This window comes from Ziziphus jujuba, chromosome 2 (assembly GCF_031755915.1).
Source record: "Ziziphus jujuba cultivar Dongzao chromosome 2, ASM3175591v1".
Classification (NCBI taxonomy): Eukaryota; Viridiplantae; Streptophyta; class Magnoliopsida; order Rosales; family Rhamnaceae; genus Ziziphus; species Ziziphus jujuba.
The window spans coordinates 33188705-33213251 of record NC_083380.1 but is presented as its reverse complement, the minus strand read 5'-3'; the positions used below and the strand labels follow the sequence as shown (position 1 = coordinate 33213251).

At 31.0% G+C, this 24547-nt stretch overlaps 2 protein-coding genes across 2 annotated transcripts; both read right to left on the bottom strand.

Annotated features, from left to right (window-relative positions):
- Nucleotides 1-5479: 5479 nt before the first annotated feature.
- On the bottom strand, nt 5480-6154 carry LOC112491799 (putative receptor like protein 25). Its single transcript, XM_025074261.3, has one exon. It carries the CDS (start codon nt 6152-6154, stop codon nt 5480-5482), a length of 675 nt encoding a protein of 224 aa, XP_024930029.3.
- A 1189-nt stretch (nt 6155-7343) lies between these two features.
- Nucleotides 7344-8039, bottom strand: LOC132800816 (receptor-like protein 35). Its single transcript, XM_060815118.1, has 2 exons — nt 7769-8039; nt 7344-7624 (listed from the first exon to the last, which is right to left on the bottom strand). Exons 1-2 carry the CDS (start codon nt 8037-8039, stop codon nt 7344-7346), a joined length of 552 nt encoding a protein of 183 aa, XP_060671101.1.
- Between the last annotated feature and the right edge of the window lie 16508 nt (nt 8040-24547).

The following is a 24547-nucleotide window of genomic DNA, read 5'->3' as shown; positions in this document are numbered from 1 at the left end:
AGCTTTAAAAGGTTTTCCAATAATACTCTCTCAATTATGCATTTTATTTTTATTTTTTTCAATAAACATTTATTGACATGTTTGTTTCCCTTTTTTTTGACATGAATTCCATAATTAAAAGAAGTGCCAATAGGTAGAAGCAATAAAATTAATAATTAAAATATGGTAGTAGTTTTGGAATTTTGTTCAACATTAAATTAAAGTATACAATATTCAATATACAAAGTGTATTTGGTTATTTATGTTTGAAGAGTCAATCCCACTTTTTATTCTAAAAAGTCAAAATAAAATGTAGGTTGAAACATACTTTATAAGAATTTAACCTTTTAAAATAAAAAAAGTTTATTGGAAATGCTTTAAAGTCTTTGCAGTATTAATATGTTTGTCTAGTGATTTGTTTTTCTTTTTAGTCTTTGCAATACGGATGGTCTACAAAGACTTATAAAGCCCTTATCTCTGGGTCACACACTAAAATTAGTTTTCATCCTTTAATAAGGATATTGAATTTGAAGGGGACTTGTCGTTGAGCGTTGGAAACAATTAATAAAGAGAAATAGAAATATTCAATATACATAGTGTATTTGGTTTAAAAAGTGGATTGGATGATGTTTTTTAAGAATTTGACTTTTTAAAATAGAGAGTTTCTTGAAAATTATTGCAAATACTAAAATAAAAAATAAATCACCAGACAAACATATTAATACTAATGCAGTATTAATATGTTTGTCTGGTGATTTATTTTTTATTTTAGTATTTGCAATACGGATGGTCTACGAAGATTTATATAGCCCTTATCTCTTGGTCACACACTAAAATTAGTTTTCATCCTTAATAAGGATATTGAATTTGAAGGGGACTTGCTATTGAGCGTTGGAAACAATTAATAAAGACAAATAGAAATATATTAAGAAACTGGAAGTTAAAAATCTGATCTTAAAAGATGTCTAAACAGCATGTGCTCTATTTTTGGTGATTTCAAAGACATAAAGAGCTTCTTCAATTCCATGCATACTGATTTTTCCAAATTATCAGTAGAAAGGGAAGAAAAAAATGTAAATTTCATCAGATGTATCAGGGCCAATAAATCCATGCATTGTTAGTAATATGACCGATGGACCCCGCGCTCGATTCGTATGTACTTAGAGTATGTATGGTATATGTTACTCACACTTCGAATTTGGAATTTCACTTTGGAAGATCATACATGTCCCTATAATGCAATATGATGAGAAGCATGCTTGACCATATTCTCCAAAAAATAAAAAATGAAAAAGCAATGCAAATTATTTATGTGTTGAAGGTTTAGTTGCGATAAAATAGAGCTTTGGCGAGGCGGTCAATCTGGAGAAAGTAATTGTAGAAGAATTGAGCAGAGAATATGAATCAAGCGGATATGGACATCAGAGAATCACCAGCAAAACTAAGAGCAGCTGAATGATATTATGCCTCTCCATATTTAACAGACGTTACGAGTGAGAAAATATATATTTATTCCAGCCCGGTCTTTGTAAGTACATTTTTGTATTTTTGTAGTGCTGTTTATTGGTTGAAAACAATACTTTTCCGGAACATGGTTAGTTTTAGTAGTTTCTATTTTTTTTATTATATTTTTATCTATTAATTGTGTATAATTTGCATATATAAAGTTTTAGTTAATGTTAGTTATGGTTTGTTATATATCTGAAATAACAATAAATTTGAAGGGAAAAAAAGAAAAAGCAATTTGAAGTTGTATTCCATTTGCCTTTTTTTCTTCCTTTTCTTTTTTTTTGTTTTTGTTTTTTTTTTTGTTTCCCTTTAACCTTTATTGTTATGTAAGATGCCTAACATTTAAGAAAAACAAATTACTTATTTAAGTATTAAAAAATAAAAATATAAAACTAAAAATCAATCTAGTCACCAAACAGTGCTCATTTAATTATTTATTTATTTACTTTTGATGTTATTAGTTCCTTGGAAGGTCTTGTCGTGGTCCACCACCATAATTAAATAATAAGACTGATGTATGACATAGGGTCTTTTTTTTCGTTTTCTTTTTTTAAGTCCTTATATCAATAATGTTTTTGTCTAGAAATTTGTTTTCTTCCTAGACTTTGAGAAAAGAGAAGCAACCACGTATGGAGAAGGAAAAAAAAAAAAAAACCGGGATATTTAACGCAAATACAAATTCAAATGGACTGCCAAGATGCAACACAAGACCTTTTGGTCTTGAGTGCTTCAATAGCATGTTAAACCCCCCTTAATTCCAAAAATGATAACTAATAGGAAGTGGATCCAACAATGGAAAATTGAGCCAATACATAATTTCTTCTAAATGAAGATGCTGGCTATGAGTGAAAGATTAAAAATTACGTATTTTTGAACATTATGTACAAAAGTTTATGACTTAATTTGAGCTTCCCAAGCATTCAAAGCATTGTGAAAACCCAGTACTAGCAATTTTCGTCCTGTAATGGCTGCCTTCAGACTAAAGTTCACATAATGAACTGCCTTTGGTTCATTTTCTTTTTTCTAATCATGACAGCTAATACCCTGCCGAAATAAATATACGCAAAACTTCATTTTATATGAGAAGAAAAATAAAAGTTCAACTTTAAATGTATCAGCCATTATTTTCCTTCAAGATAAAATAATATTGCAGTACTCAAAGCTTGAAAATGTGTTATATAGTCATAAAACCAAAACAGAGTGGCTCTGTTTCAAGAAGTATTAAAAGATTGTCTATTGACTTATAAGAGTTCGAAGTGCAGCATGTTGGCTAGCCAACCTTCATGGATAGTTAATTTACTGCAGCAATATATATATATATATATATATGGAAAGCTTTCATTTTATATGAGAAGGAATAATATAGTTCAAACTGTGATTTATTATCAGCCATTAGCTTCTTTTTTATATGAAAATATTGCATTCTAAGCTTTAAAATGTCTATATAGTCCCAAAATCAAAAGAGTGGCTCTGTTTTAAGAAGCAGCAAAAATATTGGTAATTGAATAAGCTTGAAAATGTCCATATAGTCCCAAAACCAAAACAGAATGGCTCTGTTTTAAGAAGCAACAAAAAGATTGATGATTGAATTCTACGTACCTGTACCAGTAGGGTTTCAAGTGCAATATCTAAGCAAGCCAATCCTCATGGATGGTTAATTTTCCTTTGGAATCGTCGCAATGACTCAATATACAGTCCACTTCATCTGTAGGGTCTGTTTGGCCCCTTGTTTTCAGAACAATTTTCCATGCTAGCGTCTGTGAAGCAAATAATAATAATAATGATAATTTTATTCAATAATAATAATTATAATAATAATAAAAATATTCGATTCTATTAGTGTAAAGAAATACTGAATGAACAGAATACTTGTATCAAAATAGCAGCATTTCTTTAATTATGCAAGGACCGAATGTCTTTCCCAAAAATAAACCAAAGTAAAATCAAAATGCTTGACTAGCTTCTACTGAATGAGCTAAATAAATGAGGTTTATCGTATGCTCTATTATTGGTATACACAGTATATTAAGTTACCAAAAAAAAAAAAAAAAAAAAAAAAAAGAATAGAAAGCTGTACCAGTACTGACATACCTATTAGTCCAAACGATCTGACTTTCAAAGATGTCCAACCAAAATGAAGCTCTATGGTCTTCTTCAAATTTATTAAGATGAAGGCCATAAAGAGCTTCTCCAATTCAATCCATACTGATTATCAAAATTCTCAACAAAAGGGGAAGAAATCCATACATTGTTAGTAATACAACTGGAGAACCATATGTTACCGATTCATCTTCAAAATATATGTTACTCTCAGCTCAAATTTGGAACTCAAACTTTTGAAGATCATAAAATGTCCTTATAATAATGCATGTAAGAAGCATGCTTTCCAAAATTGAAACAGTTCGACTATCATTAAAAAAAAAAGAAAAAAAGAAGGAAATGCAAATTATAAGATCTATTCAAGATTAGGTACTGCTTATAAGATTGCATACTAAGATAATCTTTGTGCACATGGACTGTACAAGTAGAGTTCCAAGTGCAACATCTTAGCAAGCCAACCTTCATGGATGGTTAATTTTCCTATGGTATCTTTGCAATTATTCAATATGCAGTCCCCTTGATCTCTAGAGCCTGTTTGCTGCTTGTTTTCAAAATAGTTTCCTCTTCTAGTGTCTGTCAAGCAAAAAAATTAATATTCAATTGTATTAGTGTAAAGAAATAGTGAACGAAAAGGATATTCGTATCAAAATAGTGCACTTTTTTAGGATTTAAAGGAAGTATTTATCCGGGTACTAGAATTTGTAAATCCTAAGAATTCATTATGTTAGTTATGTTCTATAAATATGGAAGGACTGAATGTTCTTTCCCAATTCCCAAAACTAAACCAAACTAAAATCAAATGCTTGACCAGCCTCTACTCCATGAGCTAACAAAATGAGGTTTATCATATGCTCTGTTATTGGTATATCAAAGTGCATATATAGTGTATTAATTTACAAACAGAAACAAAATGAATGCTGTATGAATTCTAATATACCTTGATAGTCCTAATGGTATGACCTTCAAAGATGTCCAACCAGCATGAATCTCTATTTTCTTCAAATTTTTTAAGTTGAAGGTCATAAAGAGCTTCTCCAATTCAATTCATACTGATTTTCCAAATTCTTAACAAAAAGGGAAGCAAAAGATGCAAGTTTGATCAGATGCATGAGGGCAAGAAATCCATGCATTCTAGTAGTATGACTAATGAACTTTGCAACTGATTCATCTTCAAAGTAACTGTTACTCTCAGCTCATATTCAGAACTCGAACCTTTGAAGACCATATAGATGTCCTTAATAATGCATATGAGAAGCATAATTGCCAATATTGAAACAGTTTAAAAAGCATAGCAAAAGAAATTCAAATTATAATATGCTAAAAGATTAAGGTATTGCTTATAGGATCGCTTGCTAAGATGATAGTTTAGACTCTTCAAAATCTTAATTGATTAGGAGGTCTATATGGAAAAACATCAAACTCAACAGAAGAGAAGAGGAAGACCTCTAAAACTTCTGAGACTGAATGTTATTAATACAACAAAGCTTATAAGCTTTTAGAAAACCAGAAATGGCAGCAAGAAATGTAAGCTTCTTTGACAAGAAGATTTTTATCATGCAAAGCTTAGAGAAAACAAAATGCATCATTTTGAACAACTGTTTCGTACAAAAATAAAACTAAATATTACTTAATAAACCAGACAAAGCACAGTTTAAATGAGACACCATCAGTAGAACACAAATTACTGAGTAATGGTAACTTGTCAACAGCTAGCATCATCTTCAAGCTCTAGGCTTCCTTGTTGCTTCACTGCATCAATAATATAAAGCACAAAAAAAGGTAGACATGTCAAATTTTCTTCAAGTAAGAATAAATATATTCATATTCAAAATTTTTATCACTTACTTCAGCCACAAGAATCCAAGTTCTTCTACTTTAACTTGAAGCACTTTCAACTGTTTATTCCTTTTAGTCTCATTGGTGGGATCACATGAAAAATCTTGAACACCAAGTATGGGCTCCTTGAGGTGATGATATATCCGAGCATCAATCCGATTATGAGTCCGCATCCATATCTTATCGCAACAGCTTCCCAACCAAAACCAGATAATATTGAATCACCTGATTTCTCATTGTCATGAGGTGGTAAAAGAGAGGTTCCACACTTTTTTGACAATGGAGGACCACATAATCCCCAATTTCCCTCAGACGAATTTTCAAATATACCAATTTGTCCTGCTTGAGGTATTGGCCCCACAAGTTCATTATCAGAGAGGTTCAAATATTCAAGAAACATGAGTCTAGTAAACTGCTGACGGATTTGACCGGAAAGCTTATTTTTAGCGAGATATAAGGATTCAAGCTTAATCAGATTCCCTAAAGATAGTGGAACGGGTCCTGTAAAATTATTACTTGACAAGTTGAGCACAACTAAAGTTCGAAGACCCCGTATTGTCCTTGGAATTTCTCCATGAAATTTGTTATTTGAGAAATCAATGCTCATGAAGAAAGCAAAAATTCTAATGTAAGGAATTTCTTGTCCCTTATTTACCATGGTGACAGAGTAGCTATAGTATCCCTCACCAATGTAATTCAATTGTGACTTATTATATGAAGTTTCTTCCATTGAAGTCCAATTTCAAAAATAGTGTGACTGTAAACTTCCAGTAAAGTCATTGAAGGATAGATCAATGATATTTAAGTTCACAAAGCCGAAAAACCTATGTGGATGCCATATTGGACCATAAAATTTATTGGAAGATAAAATGAGAACTTGAAGCTTCGAAAAACTCTGTACCATAAAAGGAAACTTGTCAGTCATTTGATTGTGGCCGAGATTTAGAATATACAGCTCTTTGCATTTAATTAAAGACTTTGGAATCTTTCCATGTAAATTGTTGTAGCTCAAGTCCAATGTTTGTAATTGGTTCCCATCCCCACATGTCCTAGGCATGTTGCCATTCAAGTTGTTTCCTCTTAGATTTAGAACCAAGAGAAAGCTACTGAAGTACCACTCAAATTGTTGCTTGACAAATCAAGATATCTAAGATCCGTCAATTTACAGAACAGTGGATCAATTCTTCCAACCAAACTATTTTCTGAGATGGAAAAGTATGTTGTGGACATTGGTGGAACAACAAGTGATCCATGCAACATGTTTGAATGTAGGTCAAGTGTATTGATTGCCTTCCACGGAGGAATTAACGGAGTTTTTTCCCAACTGCGAATGAAGTTCTGAGAAAGATTCAAGTTATACAAGGTCTCTATCCCAACGCTTAACAACCATTTCGGCATTGGATCGCTGATATTATTGTTGGAAAGATCTAATTCCTCCAATTCACCTTACGTTTTTAGGAATATTGGGAACTCTCTAATGTTGCAAGAGGATAAATACATTCCCTGAAATTGATTGGAGAAAGTGGATGTTGTACTTAAATTTGTTATAAATGAGCCTCTGTTATTTGAAAGAACCATAGAAGAAAGCGAACTCTTCTCTAAGAAGATGCTAAAATCGAGTCTGCCACTTAAATCATTTGAATCGAGGTTAAGATAGGAAAGCATTGTGAATTTGGACACCGAACTTGGAATATGTCCAATTAAGTTGTTTCCACTTAATATCAAAGATTCCAATTGGGATAAATTAGAGACGTTTTGGATGTTGAGATAGCCTGTAAACTGATTGTTTTCCAAAGATAAGTATGTCAAAGAAGGCACTTTAAATAAAGAACCAGGAATGACTTCAGTGACTAAATTTTCTGACAGATGAAGCCACTCAAGGAATGTCAAGTTAGAAATAACGGATGGAATTGAACCTGTCAGATCGTTCTCCGTACATTCGATTGATTTTCGACACGAGGTGGGACTGATATTGGGAGTTTGCCACTGAAAGAGTTACTTGCAAAAATCAAAACTTCCAACCATGTGAGGTTTCCAAGTGAATATGGAATTTGACCGCTAAATCCATTTTTCCAAAGGCGAAGATCTATAAGTTCAGTAAGATTTCCAATTGAAGAAGGAATAACTCCGAAAAATCTACAAGGGTAGAGATACAAAATATTCAAGGATTTAAGGTTGCCAATAGAATTTGGTACTTTTCCTGAAAATTTTGTAGCAGAAAGATCCAATAAATTGAGCATACTGCCAGAATGAAATTAAGTAAAAGCACCAGAAAGATTGCCGTTTTAAGACAGCTGGATAAACTGTAAGTTAGGCAAATTGAAGATATCATTTGGAAACTCACCATGCAAATTGCAATCTTGAAGAGAGAGATGTGTCAAGCAAGATAAATTTGCAAAGTGAATAGGTACAGGTGAATCAATTTGCACGAAATCAAGGTAAAGTTGTCTTAAATTGGTCATGTTTTGTGGAAGCCTTCCCGCCACTCCTTCTTTCATATGCAAAGCAAGCATAACAACATTATCGTGCAATTCATAGAAATTGTCAGAAAGATCAAGTGAAATCAAATTTGTAAGCCTTGAAATTTCAGATATTGGAATATGCGCATAAAACATAGAATTAGAGAGGTTTAGTTGGGTTAACCTTGAAAGTTGGCCAAACTCCGAAGGAATCGGGCAAGAAGTGAAGTTGTTGAAGGCAAGGTTGAGCTTTCGAAGATGAAGCAAGCTGAAAAGGCTGCTGTTAGAAAGCAGAGACCCATGAAGCCAACTCGGCTGAGGTCAAGGCTTATTACATAACTAGTTGCCAAATCACATGAGACACCATCCCAAGAAGAACAGCAGCCACTGCCAGCCTTCCAAGATTTCATCTTTGGATAAACCGTTAACAAAGTATTACGAAAACATGTAGACTTATCTCTGGGTCATATACTAAGAAAATTAGTTTTCACCCCTTAATGAGGACATTGAATTTGAAGGGGACTTGGTGTTGAGAATGGTGAAAACAAATATAGCTAATAAAAGACTGCTATAGGTAATTAACAATGGTACATGTATGATGTAAGAGATATATATATATATATATGTACATATATACTTAAACCAATTTTGTAGTCTATTGACAATGATATGGTGGGATAAATACAGAGATTTGTTGTAGTCATTTAATGTTTTAGTTGGATCTTTGTACTCTTTGTGTCATTTTTATTTTTATTTTTATTTCTACTATTCTTGTTGATAGGGATCTAGGTCTGGGACTGTTATGTAAGACAATTTTTATTTATTTATTTTTTCTTGCTAGTTGAGTTTATCTAACAAATTTATCAAATTAATTTGTATCTTAGAATTCAAGCACACGAACATTTACATATCTTACACTTGAAAAGGAATGATAACTTTTCATGCCAATTGGTCTTTTCATTGTTTTTTCTCTGATTCATAACAAAACTAAGCATTTGGTAATGAGAATGTTGTAGTCTAGCTTGAAAATGTGTATACAGTCACAAAACCAAAACAGAGTGGCTTTGTTTAAAGCAGTAATAAAAAAATTGATAATTGACTTTTATGTACATGTAAAAGTAGAGTTTCAAGTGCATTATCTTAGCAAGCCAATGTTCATGGATGCTTAATTTGCCTTTGGCATCTTTATAATGATACGATTAAAGTCCTCTTGATCTCTAGTGTCTGAAGCAAGCAAAGGATTCCATGGTTTTAGTGTAAGGAAATATTGATTGGATTCCATTGTTTTAGTGTAAAGATCATATTGAATGAACAAATTGTATTACCCTCTGCCCATATTTTGAACATTCTTAGAATGCATAAAAGAAAAGCATGCTTGCCAATTATCGTTGTCCATAATTTTAATTTTGTGTTAGAGTAAAGATAGTTTTTTATTTTTTGTATACTTTTTATTTTTCTTTTCTTCTATGAGAGTCTTGTTCACAATATACAATCTCCATTTATCTCCATTAATTGTGTTAGAGTAAAGATAATTTTTTAAATTTTTATCTATACTTTTTGTTTCTTTTCTTCTATGATAGTATTGTTCACCATATACAATCTCCATTAATTGTATGGTCCACACCGCTTTAACTTTTATTTTATTTTTTCAAAGGACCACTATAACTAATTAAATAACAATTATTATTAAACCACAATGGTTCATGTATGATGTCATATGCATATATATATATATATATATATATTGCAATAATGTGTGACGCAATATATATGAGCATACCTAAACCAAATTTATAGACATTGACAATGGTATGGAGGGATAAATAGAGAGAACTTTTATAGCTAATTTAATGTTTCAGTTGGGTCTTTCTAATCTTTGTGTTTGTCTAGTACTTCATTTTTTTCTTTTTCTTTTAGTCTTGTTGATAAGGATCTATGGAAAAGACCGTTATAGCTTTCTAACGCTAAAGTCACCGAATAGTTTACCAAACAAGTCAAGTTTTGACCTGGACTTTTGAATATTATAGATGTCCCTTTTCTAACGCATATGAGAAGCTGGACTGTTTACGTTACAATGTTACATAAACATATGGAAGTCACCAGGAAAAGTAAGAGGGAAGTGATTGATACTCATATTCAGAAGATTATAATACGAGAATTCCTATTTAATTATTAAGTTTATAGAGCTTTAATTTGGTGAGGGAAACAAGAGAAAGTAATGGCATTAGTGGCGGTGGCGGGGTGGTATTGAGCAGAGAATGTGACAAGAACAAAAAATATTGGAAGATCATCGTGAAAAATAGGAGTTCATTGATCCTCTACATTTTAACAAATTATAATGATCAATTTCATAAAAACAAAATAATTGAAAAAGGAAATGTGATATTGATCAGTATGATGTTGATCAGTTGGGTGTTTGAAATTACATATGTACTTGTGTTTGTCTATCTAATGCTATATATATATATATATATGTTAGAATGTGCAATCACAATCCTATATTGGCTAAACATGGAAACCTTAAAATGTATATAAGAGGTTTGGGTTACTTCATTTATTGGGTGACGAGTGTAAGGTGTAGAACCTAGATATAATTAAGTTATAGAACATATGAATTAGTCCAAGATATGATTTTTCTTAATTGATGGAAAATATGATTTTTGATGTTTGTAATCAATTTTATAGTCAATGTCAAAAAATTATAGACTATATTCGTTAGTCCCTTTTACATTATTCTTAATTGATGGAAACTATGTTGTATGATGTTTGTGATCAATTTAATAGTCAATGTCAAAAAGTTATAGACTATATTATTAGTCCATTTGATACGTTATTCTTGATTGATGGAAAATATAATTTTTGATGTTTGTAATAAATTTTATAGTTAATGTCAAAAAGTTATGGACTATATTAATTAGTCTATGTTTGTACTCAATTTTGTAGTCAATGTCAACAAATTATAGACTATATTAATTAGTCTCTTTTAATACGTTATACTTAATTGATGGAAAATATATTATTTGATGTTTGTGATCAATTTGACAGTTAATGTAAAAAAGTTATAGACTATATTAATTAGTCCCTTTGATATGTTACACTATACTCAATTAATCTTAAATTAGTCCCCTTGATACGTTACACTAAACTCAATTAATCTTAGTATAGTCCAAGTGAATGTTCTCCGGTTATGGTCCACCATTTTAACTCATTAACTAAATTCTATAGTCAATGTCAACAAGTTATAGGCTATATTAATTAGTGCCTTTGATACTAAACTTGATCAAAGAACTTTATTGCTAAAAAAAAAAAAATGAACTTGTTTTTAAGTTTAGCCCTATTAAACTGGACCAAGCTTAAAGCCGATTGAGCTTATCATAAAATATTTCTCAATATCCATTGTGAATATATCAAACTGGCCGTATATATTTATGGTCAATGTCATCCCATTCTCTTAAAGAGTTTCCAGCCAAAATTCTTAGCAAAGATTATAATTCCAAAAGCTTTGACTTTGCTATATTCCTCTCCTAGCGATATTATGAGTCATTCACCAAAAAAAGCTAATGAGAGTCATTTAGGGAAACCGTACGATAAGATAATGCTATACCGAATGACATAGTTTCTTAAAAGCTAATAAAAGATAAAAACATATATATGGCTGATCCAGCGCCACTACACCAATTTGGGTCTTTATAGATTAATGTTTGTCTGGTAATGATTTGTTATGCTTATCTAGTGATTTATACCTTCCATTAGCCTTTGAGACAGGGACGTGCTAGGGCATGTATAGATTAAATAAGCTATATTATTAAATTGAAAATTATTTTACTCGAATTAAATTGGTATTAATTTCCTTTTAAATTTTAAAATAAAAAATAAAATATTATAAAATATGATTATCCAAAAAGGCTTCAGATTCCTAGCTTTCGAAGCATTGTGCAAAACATAGTACAAACAATTTCCTTCCTCTAGCTTCCATTAAATGGACTAAGAACAATGCATGATTTGCACATCAGTTTGGTTCAAAATAAAAATACTTCTATGGATTTGTTTCTCTGTTTTTTTCTCATACTTTTTATTTTTTGTTGAATTTTCTATCATAAGCTGCAATTCATTGCCATGTTTGGTCCAAACAAAATCAATAACCCCTTCAGAATCAAATGTTTTTATGATCTGCATCCGTCATCGATGTCCCTCCTTGGTGAAGACCACATTTAAAAGATATGATAACTTATCATGTCAACTTGCATTTTTCTTTTTCGTTTTTTTTTTCTTTTTTTTTTTCTCTCTAATACATAAGAAAACCGAATTTGGTAATGAGAATATTTCATTCTAGCATGAAATGGTTTATATAGTCACAAAATCAAAACAGATTTGCTCTGTTTTAAGAAGCAATAAAAAGATTGATAATCGACTTTTAGTTGCCTGTAAAAGTAGAGTTTCAAGTGCATTATCTTAGCAAGCCAATCTTCATGGATGTTTAATTTGCCTTTGGTATCTTTATAATGATTCAATTACTGTCCTCTTGATCTCTAGTGTCTATGAAGCAAGCAAAATAGGATTCCATCTTTTAGTGTGAAGAAGTATTGAACCTACAAATTATGTTACCCATGGCCCAAATTTGGAATGTTCCTATTATGCATATAAGAAAAGCATGCTAGCCAATTGCTGTATATTTTTTTAGCATAAAGATAGTTTTATATTTTTTATTTATACTTTTTTGTTTTTTATACTTCCATTTTTTTTTAAAGCATAAAATAGTTTTTTATTTTTTATTTATACTTTTTTTTCCCCTTCTTGGATAGCATTGCCCACAGGACCAGCATATACAATCTCCATTTACTTGCTGGGGTACGGTCCACACCCTATAACCATTTTTTTTCTTTTTCTTTTTTAATTTTTTTTATGAAAGGACCGTGATAACTAATTGAATAAAAATTATTAAATTACAATGATTTTATCCCCAAAAAAAAAAAAAAAGATGATTCACATTTGATGTAAAATATATATATATATATATAATCTGTACATGAGTTTGGTTCAACAACAAAAATACAAAATTCTAGTATGGATTCTGAAAAAAGTACACCCCAATTCTTCAAATCGGCAGCATAAAATATAATAATTCTTTGTATCTATATTGCTTGCTTTGGATTGAGACCTCTCTGCTCCTGGGATTAAAAGGACTAATTGCCCTGTTTCATTTTCAATTATTATTATAATTTTTTTATCTAACATATGTAACAAAACTGAAGACTAAAATTTCTCTATAATGCACTGCATGTAGCCCATTTTATTTCCTTCAACTCCAATCATGATAGCTGATACTCTACAGCAATAAATATATGGAAAGCTTTCATTTGATATGAGAAGAAGGACAAAGTTCAAATTCAGATTGATGATCAGTCAATAGTTACCTTCTTTTTGATATGACAATATTGCAGTCTAAGCTTGAAAAATGTGGATATAGTCACAAAACCAAAACAGAGTGGCTCTATTTTAAGAAGCAACAAAAAAGATTGACAATTAACTTCTATGTACCTGTACATGTAGAGTTTCAAGTGCAACTCTATCTAATCAAGCCGATCTTCATGGTTGGTCAATTTGTGTTTGGCATCTTTGCAATGACTCAATATATAGTCATCTTATGTAACACTCCGTCCCGAAGTACACCGGAAATTTCTAAAATTTGACCAAGATTGACAGAGTTTGACCGTCGTTGACCGAGAAGTGGTCAAATGTTGACTTTTTGCTCCTGATGGAATTTCACATTGACCGACGTCCTGTTATGAAGTACACATTGGCACAAGGTCATAAACTAGTAGCACGTCAAAAACGGAGCTACAGTTTGAAAGTTATGAGCAAAACAAGTTGAGGTACAAACTGTCCAAGGGGTGCCCGAGTTAACTTTTTGTTCATGCAAAGTTGAGCTTTGACTCATGCATGGTTATGAAGTATTCATCGATACAAGTTCATAGACTAGCGGTACGTCCGATTTGGACATGTGGTTTGAAAGTTATGGACCTGTAAAATTTTTCAAATACAATATTATTTTTAAAAATGTGAATAGTTGTGCCACGTGTCACCAAGTGGGATGCACCATGTGTAATATTTAGAAGTGACACATGTTAGCAATAAGAAAATACTATATTATATTATTTTGTCTTTATTTTATATATTATTATTTTATTATTTTAATATTATTTATTTATTCTTTTTGTTTTTGTTTTTTTGTTTTTTTCTTCCTTTTTCCCACGTGGGAAAACACTTTTCTTTTCTTTCTTTTGCTTCTTCTTCTTCCCCGAGCCCGTCAAGAACCAGCAAAACACACACAAGGAGAAAACTCTCTCTCCTTTGACTCTCTCCCCTCTTCTTTGATCGATTGTTTTGGCCGGATGGCAACACGCACTGGCCAGGGAAGGAGCCCATTCCCCGGCGATGCCAACCTCCAATTTTCCCGGCCAAACACCGTAGGGCGCGCCTAGATCAGGCCGGTGAGATCGACGGCGGTAGGTTTGAGTTTTCCGGCAATTCTCGCCATTTCCTGCCGGCTCAGTCCGATCTTCCACCCTTTTCCCCCTATTTTAGGTCTTTTGAGTTCAAATATGGTCTCCAATTGTTTAAATTCGAAGTGATTCGCAAGTTATGAGGAGGTGAAGTTTGGCCGGTACTTCCCGGGCAAATTCCGACCACCACCGGCGGAATTGGGGTCAATGGAGGCCGGCAATGCGATCTTCGTTCCATAAACTTTGTTTCGGCGTATTACTCACAAATTTTGGTTAACGTTTGTGTTAAACCCCCCTGGTACCGGGTATTATTTACTCGAATAAAATATTAATTTATTTAAGTTGTATGATATTGTTGTTCTAAGAGCACGTGTGCGTCGTGGAATTGATCCCATGCAGGATCTTAGGTTAATTGCGTGCTTGAGGTGAGTGGCCCACCTTCAAAATTATTTTGGGATGTTAAAATATATATATTTGTGTTAATTGGTTATTTGAAGAATATGTTTTACGTGTTGAATATTTAGTAAATTTATATTTGAAATTTTGATGCCAAAATTGAATGAATTATAATTATTTGTGCATCAAAAAATATTTTGATTTCAAAAATTTTATGGATATGGAATTTTATTGATAATTGTTAAATTTTATTGTTGGAAGATTGTGTAATTAGAAAGTTTTCATGTGAATTTTAATATATGTTTAATATTTGAAGGAATTTCCATGTAATTTTACAATGCCGATTTATAATGGTTTTAATATATGTGTTGTTGCGAAAAATGTATTTGGGATTTTAAAGAAATTATGGTTTAAGGTTTTTAATTAATTATTGTTGAGTTTGATGTTGATTTTATGATGCATAATAAATGCGTTGACATTATTTAAGAATATATGAATTTCATGTGGTTTTAATATTATTTTTGGTATGATTTGATTTTAAAGATTTCAAGAAAAATATTGATTTAAGTTATGGTGCTTTCAAAATATATATTTATGCACTTGAAATATTATCTGGTGGATTTTATGATATGGGAAAAATTATATATTATCGATGGATTTATGCTGGTGATATTAAAGAAAAATGTGGAAATGTGAATTTGAAAAATGGTATAATTCCCACGGTGAATTTTGGAAAAATTGGGTATTTTAATAATAAACTTAGTTATTTGTTTTAGACGCACTCATACATTACTGGTGTTCTGTACTGTATATGTGGATGAGCGTGCAAGTTATAATGTCTCCCGTGAGTTGCCATCGGACCGAGGGTAGGCAAGTTCGATATTGGCCATAAGCCGCCCCCTCCATGGCCGGAATGACGGTTTAAGCAGCGGCACTGTCGGGATGCCGAAGCGACCGTATGCAAGTTTCTCTTATTAACCTCCCATCAGATGGTGCTTGGGATGGGTATCATAGGGCATCATTGGTATATAGTGTGGTACGTCAAATATTATTTCTCAGATATAAATTTCAAATCCTAAAATTTTAAAGCGTATTTGAATTAAATGTATTTAATTTGTTTTATCACTTATTTACAATTAGTATTTTCTAAAATGTATTTATTCATATTTTTGTCAATTATTTTAAATTGATGTTTTAGAATTTTATTTTACCATGTTGGTATTATTTATTTAAATTTTGAGATTTTAACATAAATTTTATTGTATTCTTTTATCTATTTTAAATTGAGGTTTAAAATCTATTAAAATGTTTTCTTGATTATTTCATTGATTTAAATAATAAATTTTATAATTTATATACTGAGTTTATTTTTGTTTTATGCCAAATTTCTTTAATATAAGTTTATTTATGATTTTATTTATTTTATCTAGTGATGTTTTATTCTAAAATTAATTATTGGATTTTTAAAATGTTTTCAATGTATATATTGAGTTCTAAATTAATATTTGTATTTATGTGCATTCTAAATTATTGCATTCCGTTTAATTCGATATTTCCTTGATTATTTTTTTTGTAAATTTTATTGTGATTTTGCCTATTTTATTTATGACATTTTGTGTACAATTTAATAATTGTTATTAAAATTATTCTTGTTTCTTATTATACATTCTAAATCTTTAATTTTAATGTATTTTATTTATAATTTATTTAATTAATTATTCCTTGATTTTTGGGGTACAATTATTGGGTCTTGTGAAAATGTTTTAAAAGGAAAACTTTTCCAACTGAGTGAACTGTAAAGGTTTTTGAGAGAAAGTATTATTTCAAATATTTATTATAATTATTTATTTAATTGTTTGGTATTGATTAATTAAGTTTCTTTTATTATTATATTATTAATATTATAATTGTATAGTAGATTGAGTTACTCACTAAGATAATTAACATTTCATGTTTTTAAATTCCGTTCTCCTAGGCCCAGGTTGGGAGACGTTGATTGTCCGGGGCGAACCCGACGTCTCAGGTCATTGCCGAAAGGCCAAGAAGCATTTCTTCCCTTTTTCCTCTCCATCTTGTATTGCTTCTTTATCTGTCATTGTATTAAAGTCATATTTATTTGTATAACGCTCTGTATACGGGTTGGACAGATATTTGTTTAATTGTTTACTGATTCCCTGTTATTATTTTGGAGTGCTGTAAATTTGTGGAAACAAATTGTAGTAAGGTGGGAGGAATACGGTGGTGTTTATTGGAGTGTGTTTTATGTGCAGGAAATTTTGTGGTAAGTCCTACCCTTAGGGGAGATACTGTTGGATTTTCCATTGGAAGGTTCGGTGGTGTTTATCTGGGATCAAGGCTTGTCTAGGGTTCTGGTGAGAAATTTTAGACGGGTCCTGACATGTTAATCTATAAGGCCAACGGGCCAAGTGTTGGCCACTTGTTTGCAAAATAGTTTCCTATTCTAGTGTCTGTGGATTTAAAAAAAAAAAAAAATTACTATTCGATTGTATTATTGTAAAGAAATATTCAATGAGCAGAATACCTGTATCGAATAGTGCTTTTTTTTAAAAAAAAAATATTTAAGGAAAGTATTTACGTATGTATGTCTAGAATTTGTAATCCCAAGTATTCATTAAATATGCAAGGACTGAGTGTTCTTTCCCTAAAATAAACCAAAGTAAAATCAATGAGCAAACAAAATGAGGTTTATCATATGCTCTGTTATTCGTATGTGGAGGGGCATATATACTATATTAGTTTACCAAAAGAAAAAAGAAAAAGAAAGGAAAGCTGCATCAATATTGATATACCTAGATAGTCCAAATGGTCTGACCATCAAAGATGTCCAACCAGCATGAAGCTCTATTGTCTTTACAAATTTGTTAAGTTGAAGGCCACAGAAAGCTTCTCCAATTCAATCCATACTGATTATCAGAATTCTCAACAAAAAGGGAAGAAAAAGGTATAAATTTTATAAGATTCATCAGGAGAATGAAACCCATACGTTATCAGTAATATGGCTGGAAAATTATGTACCTGATTCATCTTCAAAGTATATGTATGTTACTCTCAGCTCAAATTTGGAACTCCAACTTTTGAAGATCCCATAGATGTCCTTGTAATAATGAAAATGAGAAGCATGCTTTCCAATATTGAAATAGTTCTACAATAATAAAAATGAAAAAAAAAAAATGCAAATTATAGTATCTTAAAGATTAGGTACCGCTTATAAGATTGCTTACGAAGATGACAATTTAAACTCTTCACAATCATAATTGACCAGGAAGCCTATATGAATAAACGTCAAACTCAAAAAAAGAACAGAGGAATATCTCTGAAACTTCAAAGACTAAATTTCATAAATCTAACAAAGCATACAAGCTTTCAAAAAGCCAGAAATGGCAGCATGAAAAGTCAGTTTCTTTGAGAAGAAGACGTTACTTATAGGAAGCTTAGAGAAAATAAAAGTCTAAATTTCATAAAAAAAATTTTCCCCCTCTAGGGCATAAGATTATTGCAGTCTGAGCTTAAAAGTCTCTATATAGTCGCAGAACCAAAACAGAGTGGCTCTGTTTTTCTTCTGACATATCATGCTATCTAAAGAAACTAAAAAATTGAAATTGCAGATGAGACTATTAATGCAGCACAATAACACAGAGTTTTGGGAGTCTTTTTTACATCAACAGAATTTCAGGAAATTGAATAATCACCACTTGACCTGTATGATGTCTTCTGACTTGTTAAACATTTTCAGAAGGTAAACAATTTCTAATCATGACCAAACTGTTAATCCATGATGTTTTACAATCTTGCTGAAGATAAAAAATCATTAAGATATAAATACAACTAAATAAATGAATATCAAGATGGTAATGGTGAATAAAATTGACACTTGTATATGGAATTAAGAAGCAGGTACAATTGATAAGTGACTTTTATTTACCTGTACAAACAAAGTCAATCTTCAAAGATGATTAATTTGGCTTTGGCATCTTTGCAATGATTCACTGTACAGTCCTCTTCATCTCTAGTGTCTGTGAAACAAGCAAATTAAGATTAGATTAAAGGGAAGTATTGATGTGGGTAAATCTAGAATTTTTAAATCATAAGATTTTTATGGTATGTTAATATGAAAGGAGGAATGTTTTTGCCCAAAAATAACCAAAGTCACTAGAAAATCAAAATGCTTGCCAGCTTCTACTCAGTATGCTAACAAAATGAGTTTTACAATATGCTCTGTTATTGGTGTTGGCAGAGGGCATATATACTTATTAACTTACAAACAGAGCATAAAGACCAACCGATCTGACCTTAAAAGTTGTCCAACCAGCATATCAGATGTACTGTGTCATAGTAACGTTATAATCTATCGTAATATTATAAAGTTATTGGATATTAAGTAATATATATTATTAATTGAAAGTTTAATTCATCAAACTATTAAAAATAAAAATAAGTTTTACTATTAAATGTCATATAATATGTAAATTGATTCACTTAAAATGGAGTGAAAAAATTGATTTATAAAAGTATTTGATTGTTTGTACTTAAAAATTTTAATATAAATAATATATTATATTTTTTTAGCATATCTAAAAGATTTTGGTTTAGATATAAAAAATAAAAATAAGCATTCAAAAATTATAATATGGGCTAAGAAAAAGAAATTTCTGTAATTAATATATTTAGGCAAATTATTTTAATTTCTAATTTTATATTTTCATGTATATAACAATTAGCAAAGTGTTTAAAATACCACTACTTTCCAAATACAATTCACCAACACCTTTCAAATATTGCTTGAATATTTCATATTTTATGTTTTCTAATAATTTCCTAAAAAAAGGAAAAGAAAAGAAATCAAATAAATCAACTATAAAGCCAAAACATTGAAACTTTCCACCAAGCAATTTTTACTTTTCACTCTGATCATTTTCTGGATTTTTGTATTTTTTGTATATACATAGATATATATATATATATATATACATAGATATATATATATATATATATATATATATATATATATGTATTTTGTCTTCTATGTCAACTTTGTCTGATGAGGAAGAACCTTTATTTTTCAGAATAAAGGCAAAAAAGTCTACTAGTCTTATATATGAATCTTATATTAATGAGATTTGAGAGATCAATATTTTAAAATTTGCCATGTTTAGTTGAGTTATATATTATTAAGCAAAACTAATAAAAATGTAAGTTTTCAAATATATACAGTAAAACCTAAATAAATGAATGTTTGATAAATGAATACTCTTATTAAATAAAAAAAATTTGTTTAGTCCCAACATGAGCGGTGTACTAAATGAATAAATTCGCTATATGCATAAAATATTTTTTTTTTTAAAATCCTTTATGACAAGACTGCTCCAAGGCTTTTTTAGGACACCCAAGGTGGCACCGCCTAAGAAAACTCCACTGAATTGGTATCGAGAGTTATGTTAGACCTCTTCATAAATTGGATATAACAAACTAGCATAAAATAGAAAAATGACCAATTTTAATAGGAATTCTGAAAACCATTGTCAGGACCCATCTAGGATCCCTTCCTAGAACCATAGACAAATCCTGATTCCAGAGAGACCCAATCAGACTGTCGTATGAAAAATCTAACAGCATTTCCCCTAAAGGTAGAACATGACCAAAATTTACCTACACGAAAATGCATTTCTAACTATATCTCCTTATTCCTCCCACCTTACTACAATATTTTTCACAATTTGCAGTACTTCGATATCAAACTATATAAAAATACATACACCATGGAAATGAACTAATAAGTAAAAACCAAAATTATAATTTTAGATGTTCACATCTGCCCACACCACCCACTTAGTATTACATTACATGCTAATATTGCTCTACAATGTTCCAATGCATAACATAATCAAGAGAGCATTGGACAATAATAATGATAATATTAATAACAATAACATCATAACTTACCCGTAGGCTTCAACACTTGTTCGTAAGCTTACCCATTTGCCTGAAGGCGTATACGGTTGCCTGAAGGCTTCCGTATGATACCCATGATAATAATAATAATAATAAAAATAACAATAAATTATAATAGTACCAATAAAAATAATAATAATGATAATAAAAATAGTAATGATGATAATAAGGAATAAATAATTAATAATCATAATAACATTATTAATAACAATAATAATCACAAAATATCAATAATAAAAGTAGTAGCAACCATGATAATTAATGGCGACAATAATAATAATAAAAGCAATTAAACATAATATTAGAAAAGCAGGTTATGAATAAATAAGATAATATAAAGTACAATAATATTTTAAGACTAAAATCATATTATAAAATATACACCCATATTGAAGGTACGAGCGACACTCTCTAATATGCTACGCGATCCATGATTCTAGGTGTTGCAGATACCTTATTACCAATACAGTCTGGGGTGATTGCCTAGATTGGCCGTCCGATCCCTTGGACTCGTAGGCACAAGGCTAGTTCTTCATGGACCACATCAGATCGTCGCCCCATCTGGAGTCATACATACAAACATAACATACATATATATATATATATATATATAAGATATTTGATGCACATACTATGTAATAGTGGTGTCCAATGGTGCCCAGCATCCCTAAGCACCGCCTGACCAGGAGGTTAAAGAGAGAAACCGGTATACGGTCGCGTGGCATCCCACCGCACCGCTGCTAATAGGAGTCCTGGCCATGGGGGGGGGGGGGGGGGGGGGGCAGCTATAGCCAATATCAAACTTGCCTACTCTCGGTCCGATGGCAACCACAGGACAACCTTACAAATAAATCTGCACGCTAATCATATCCACTTGCACACTAATCACATCCACATGCGCGCTAATCATACCCATAACTACATAACACTGGTATGTGTATGCTGCATCTAAAAATTCTAAATTTTTATAGTATTACTAAAATAATGAGTTTTGATAAAACTCTAAGTATATGAATAATAAATTAATTAATTAAATAATTAATGCATAAATATATTTTTTTGAAATACTAAATTTAAATAAATGTTTTTCTTCAAATCCATGAAATCAATTTTCACCCAAACAATATAAAAATTCTTACATAATTTAAATCATATAAAAATAAGACATTAAAATCAAATAACAATTCTTCTTAAAATGTAAAACATATATAATATTCTTCAAAAATTTGAATGATATAAAGTATAATACGTGTAAACATCTTTATGTACTAAGCATATATATACATATATATATATATATATTCACACACACACACGCACATACATATATATATGTCTCATGTATATGTACATGTATATATACATATATGAATTTAAAAAGTCACAAGTTGGGCATTATGATCACATAACTATAGTACACAGTATACAAGCATTTCAAATGTTCCAATTACTAACCCAAGCTCAATGCCAACCAAAGCTTCCTGGTATGCATACACCATTTCCGTTGGTGAACTTTTAATTGAGTATACAGATATACATATATATATATATATATATAGGAACCTTTCACATTTATAAATCTCAAAATCCTCAAGAATTTAAACCACCTTAGCATTGTGAATTCTAAAACATGTCAAAACCTCATATTGGAATACACACGCACACATATACATATATTTATAATTTATTCAAATTTCACCACAATTATGATATTACCCCAGAAATAGCAAAATTCTAAATACCCACAAACAATTGACATATTATATATCAAATACAAGCTTGAGAGACATAGATTACCAATATTTAAATTAACTTAGCTTAACTCGTCGGTGGTGGCTGGAATTTCTATGAGAAAATGCTGTCAAGTATGTCCTCTTGGTGCCCCACCAAACGAGCTCGAATTGAGCTAAACAGAGATCACCATCGTCTTCAGAAGGTTCAGATTAGTGAGAGAGGACCAAAAGTTGATAGGAAACGGCCAAAATCCAACACATTGAAAGGAAGCCAGCTGCCAGCTTTTATTGTATCTTTCGGCGTGTCTTCCGCCGTCTCGGTGAACAGCAAGCACCATGGAATTGCTGGTGTGATGGGCTGTCAGCTGGGCATGGCGGTGATGCTTAGTCCGGCCGGCATTGATGGCAGCACAAGGAGGAGGATGATCGGCGAGGAGGAAAAGAGGGAAAGCTTGAGAGAGTTCCAAAAAGAAGAAGAAGAAAAGGAAGAAGGAACAGGTGTCTCCTCCTCCCCCCTGTTTTCCCATGTGGGGAAAAGAAAAAGAGAAAACAAAGAAAACAAAGAAAAAGAACAAGAGAAAGAAAAACAAATAAATAAAATAAAATAATAAAATAATGTACTATTTAATGATGGCTGACATGTGGCATTTTATTGTTGTGACACATGACACACTTTATAATGTTACATGTGGCATCGCTATTCACCCACACTTGCAGGCCGATGAATAGTAATAGTTGTCTCGAAAAAAAAAACTTCATAGGCCCGTAACTCTCAAACCACATGTCCAAATCAGTCTACGAACTCGTATCGATGTGTACTTTGCAACGGTGCCTCGGTCAACCTAAAATTCTTTTCAAATCAAAAAGTCAAAATTTGACCCTTCTAGATCAATGACGGTCAAACCCGGTCAACTTCGGTTAACTTAAGAAATTTCCGACGTAATTCGGGATGGGGTGTTACAACTGTCAAGACCCATTCAAGATCCCTCACCAGAACCCTAGACAAGCCCTGATCCCAAGGAAACCCTACCGGACCTTCCAATGGAAAATCCGGTAGAATCTCCCCTAAGGGTTGGACTTATCACAATTTTCCTGTACTAAAAACACACTTCTATATATATACCGCCTTATTCCTCCACCTTTCTACAATTTAATTCCACAATAAACAGCACTTCCATAAATTAAACAGGGAACTAATGCAGTATTTAATAAAATATATCCAATACAGTAGATAGAGCATCATAGGATACAATTAAGTATGGAAGTTATATAACAAAGGATGGAAAGAAATATTACAATAGAAATAAATGGAAAGAAAGAAAACTCCTAGAAATACGATAGCAACGAAGGTCAAGTTCGCTCCGGACGAATGCCTACCAATCCTTGTACCTAGGGGAACGGATTTAAAAATATGAGATGCTAATCATCTCAGTAAGTGAACCTATCTATTATACAATCATAATAGTAATAATAATCATAGTACACTTGATTAATTAAGAATAAATAAGTAAATAAATAATAATTAATTAAAAATAATATTTTCTCTCAAAACTCTCACCATTCACTTTGTTGGAAAGGTTCCTCTTTTAAAACATTTTCGCAAAACCCAGTCTTTTATACCCCAAAAATCAAGGAATAATTAATTAAATAATCCAAACACGAATAAAATATAATGAAATATAATAAAATAAATTTAGAATACTTGTATTAAAGAAATATAACATAGAAGAGAAATTCAATATATAATTCGTAAAATTTGATTTAATAAATCAAAATAAACAGTGTCAAAAATATAATTTAAATAATTACAAACAATCATGTAAAATAAATGGTAAAAATTTTATAATATTCATTTTGAAATATTCAACCAATCTATATAATATTTTTATGGCAAGATGCATTTTAAAAACATTAACTTAAAATAAGTGACATAAAATATGAATAAATACATTTTAGAAAATACTAATTGGAAATAGATGATAAAACAAATTAAATACGTTTAATTTAAATACAACTTTAAAACTTTAGGATTTGAATTTTATATCATAAAAATAATACTTGA

Bases quoted from the DNA above. Each gene is read 5' to 3' on its own strand.
- LOC112491799 (XM_025074261.3), bottom strand. From the start codon at position 6,154: ATGGAAGAAACTTCATATAATAAGTCACAATTGAATTACATTGGTGAG.
- LOC132800816 (XM_060815118.1), bottom strand. From the start codon at position 8,039: ATGTTTTATGCGCATATTCCAATATCTGAAATTTCAAGGCTTACAAAT. The intron at 7,625-7,768 runs GTGAGTTTCCAA...CAAAATTTTCAG, and splicing joins TCAAGATTGCAATTTGCATG to GAAAAGTACCAAATTCTATT.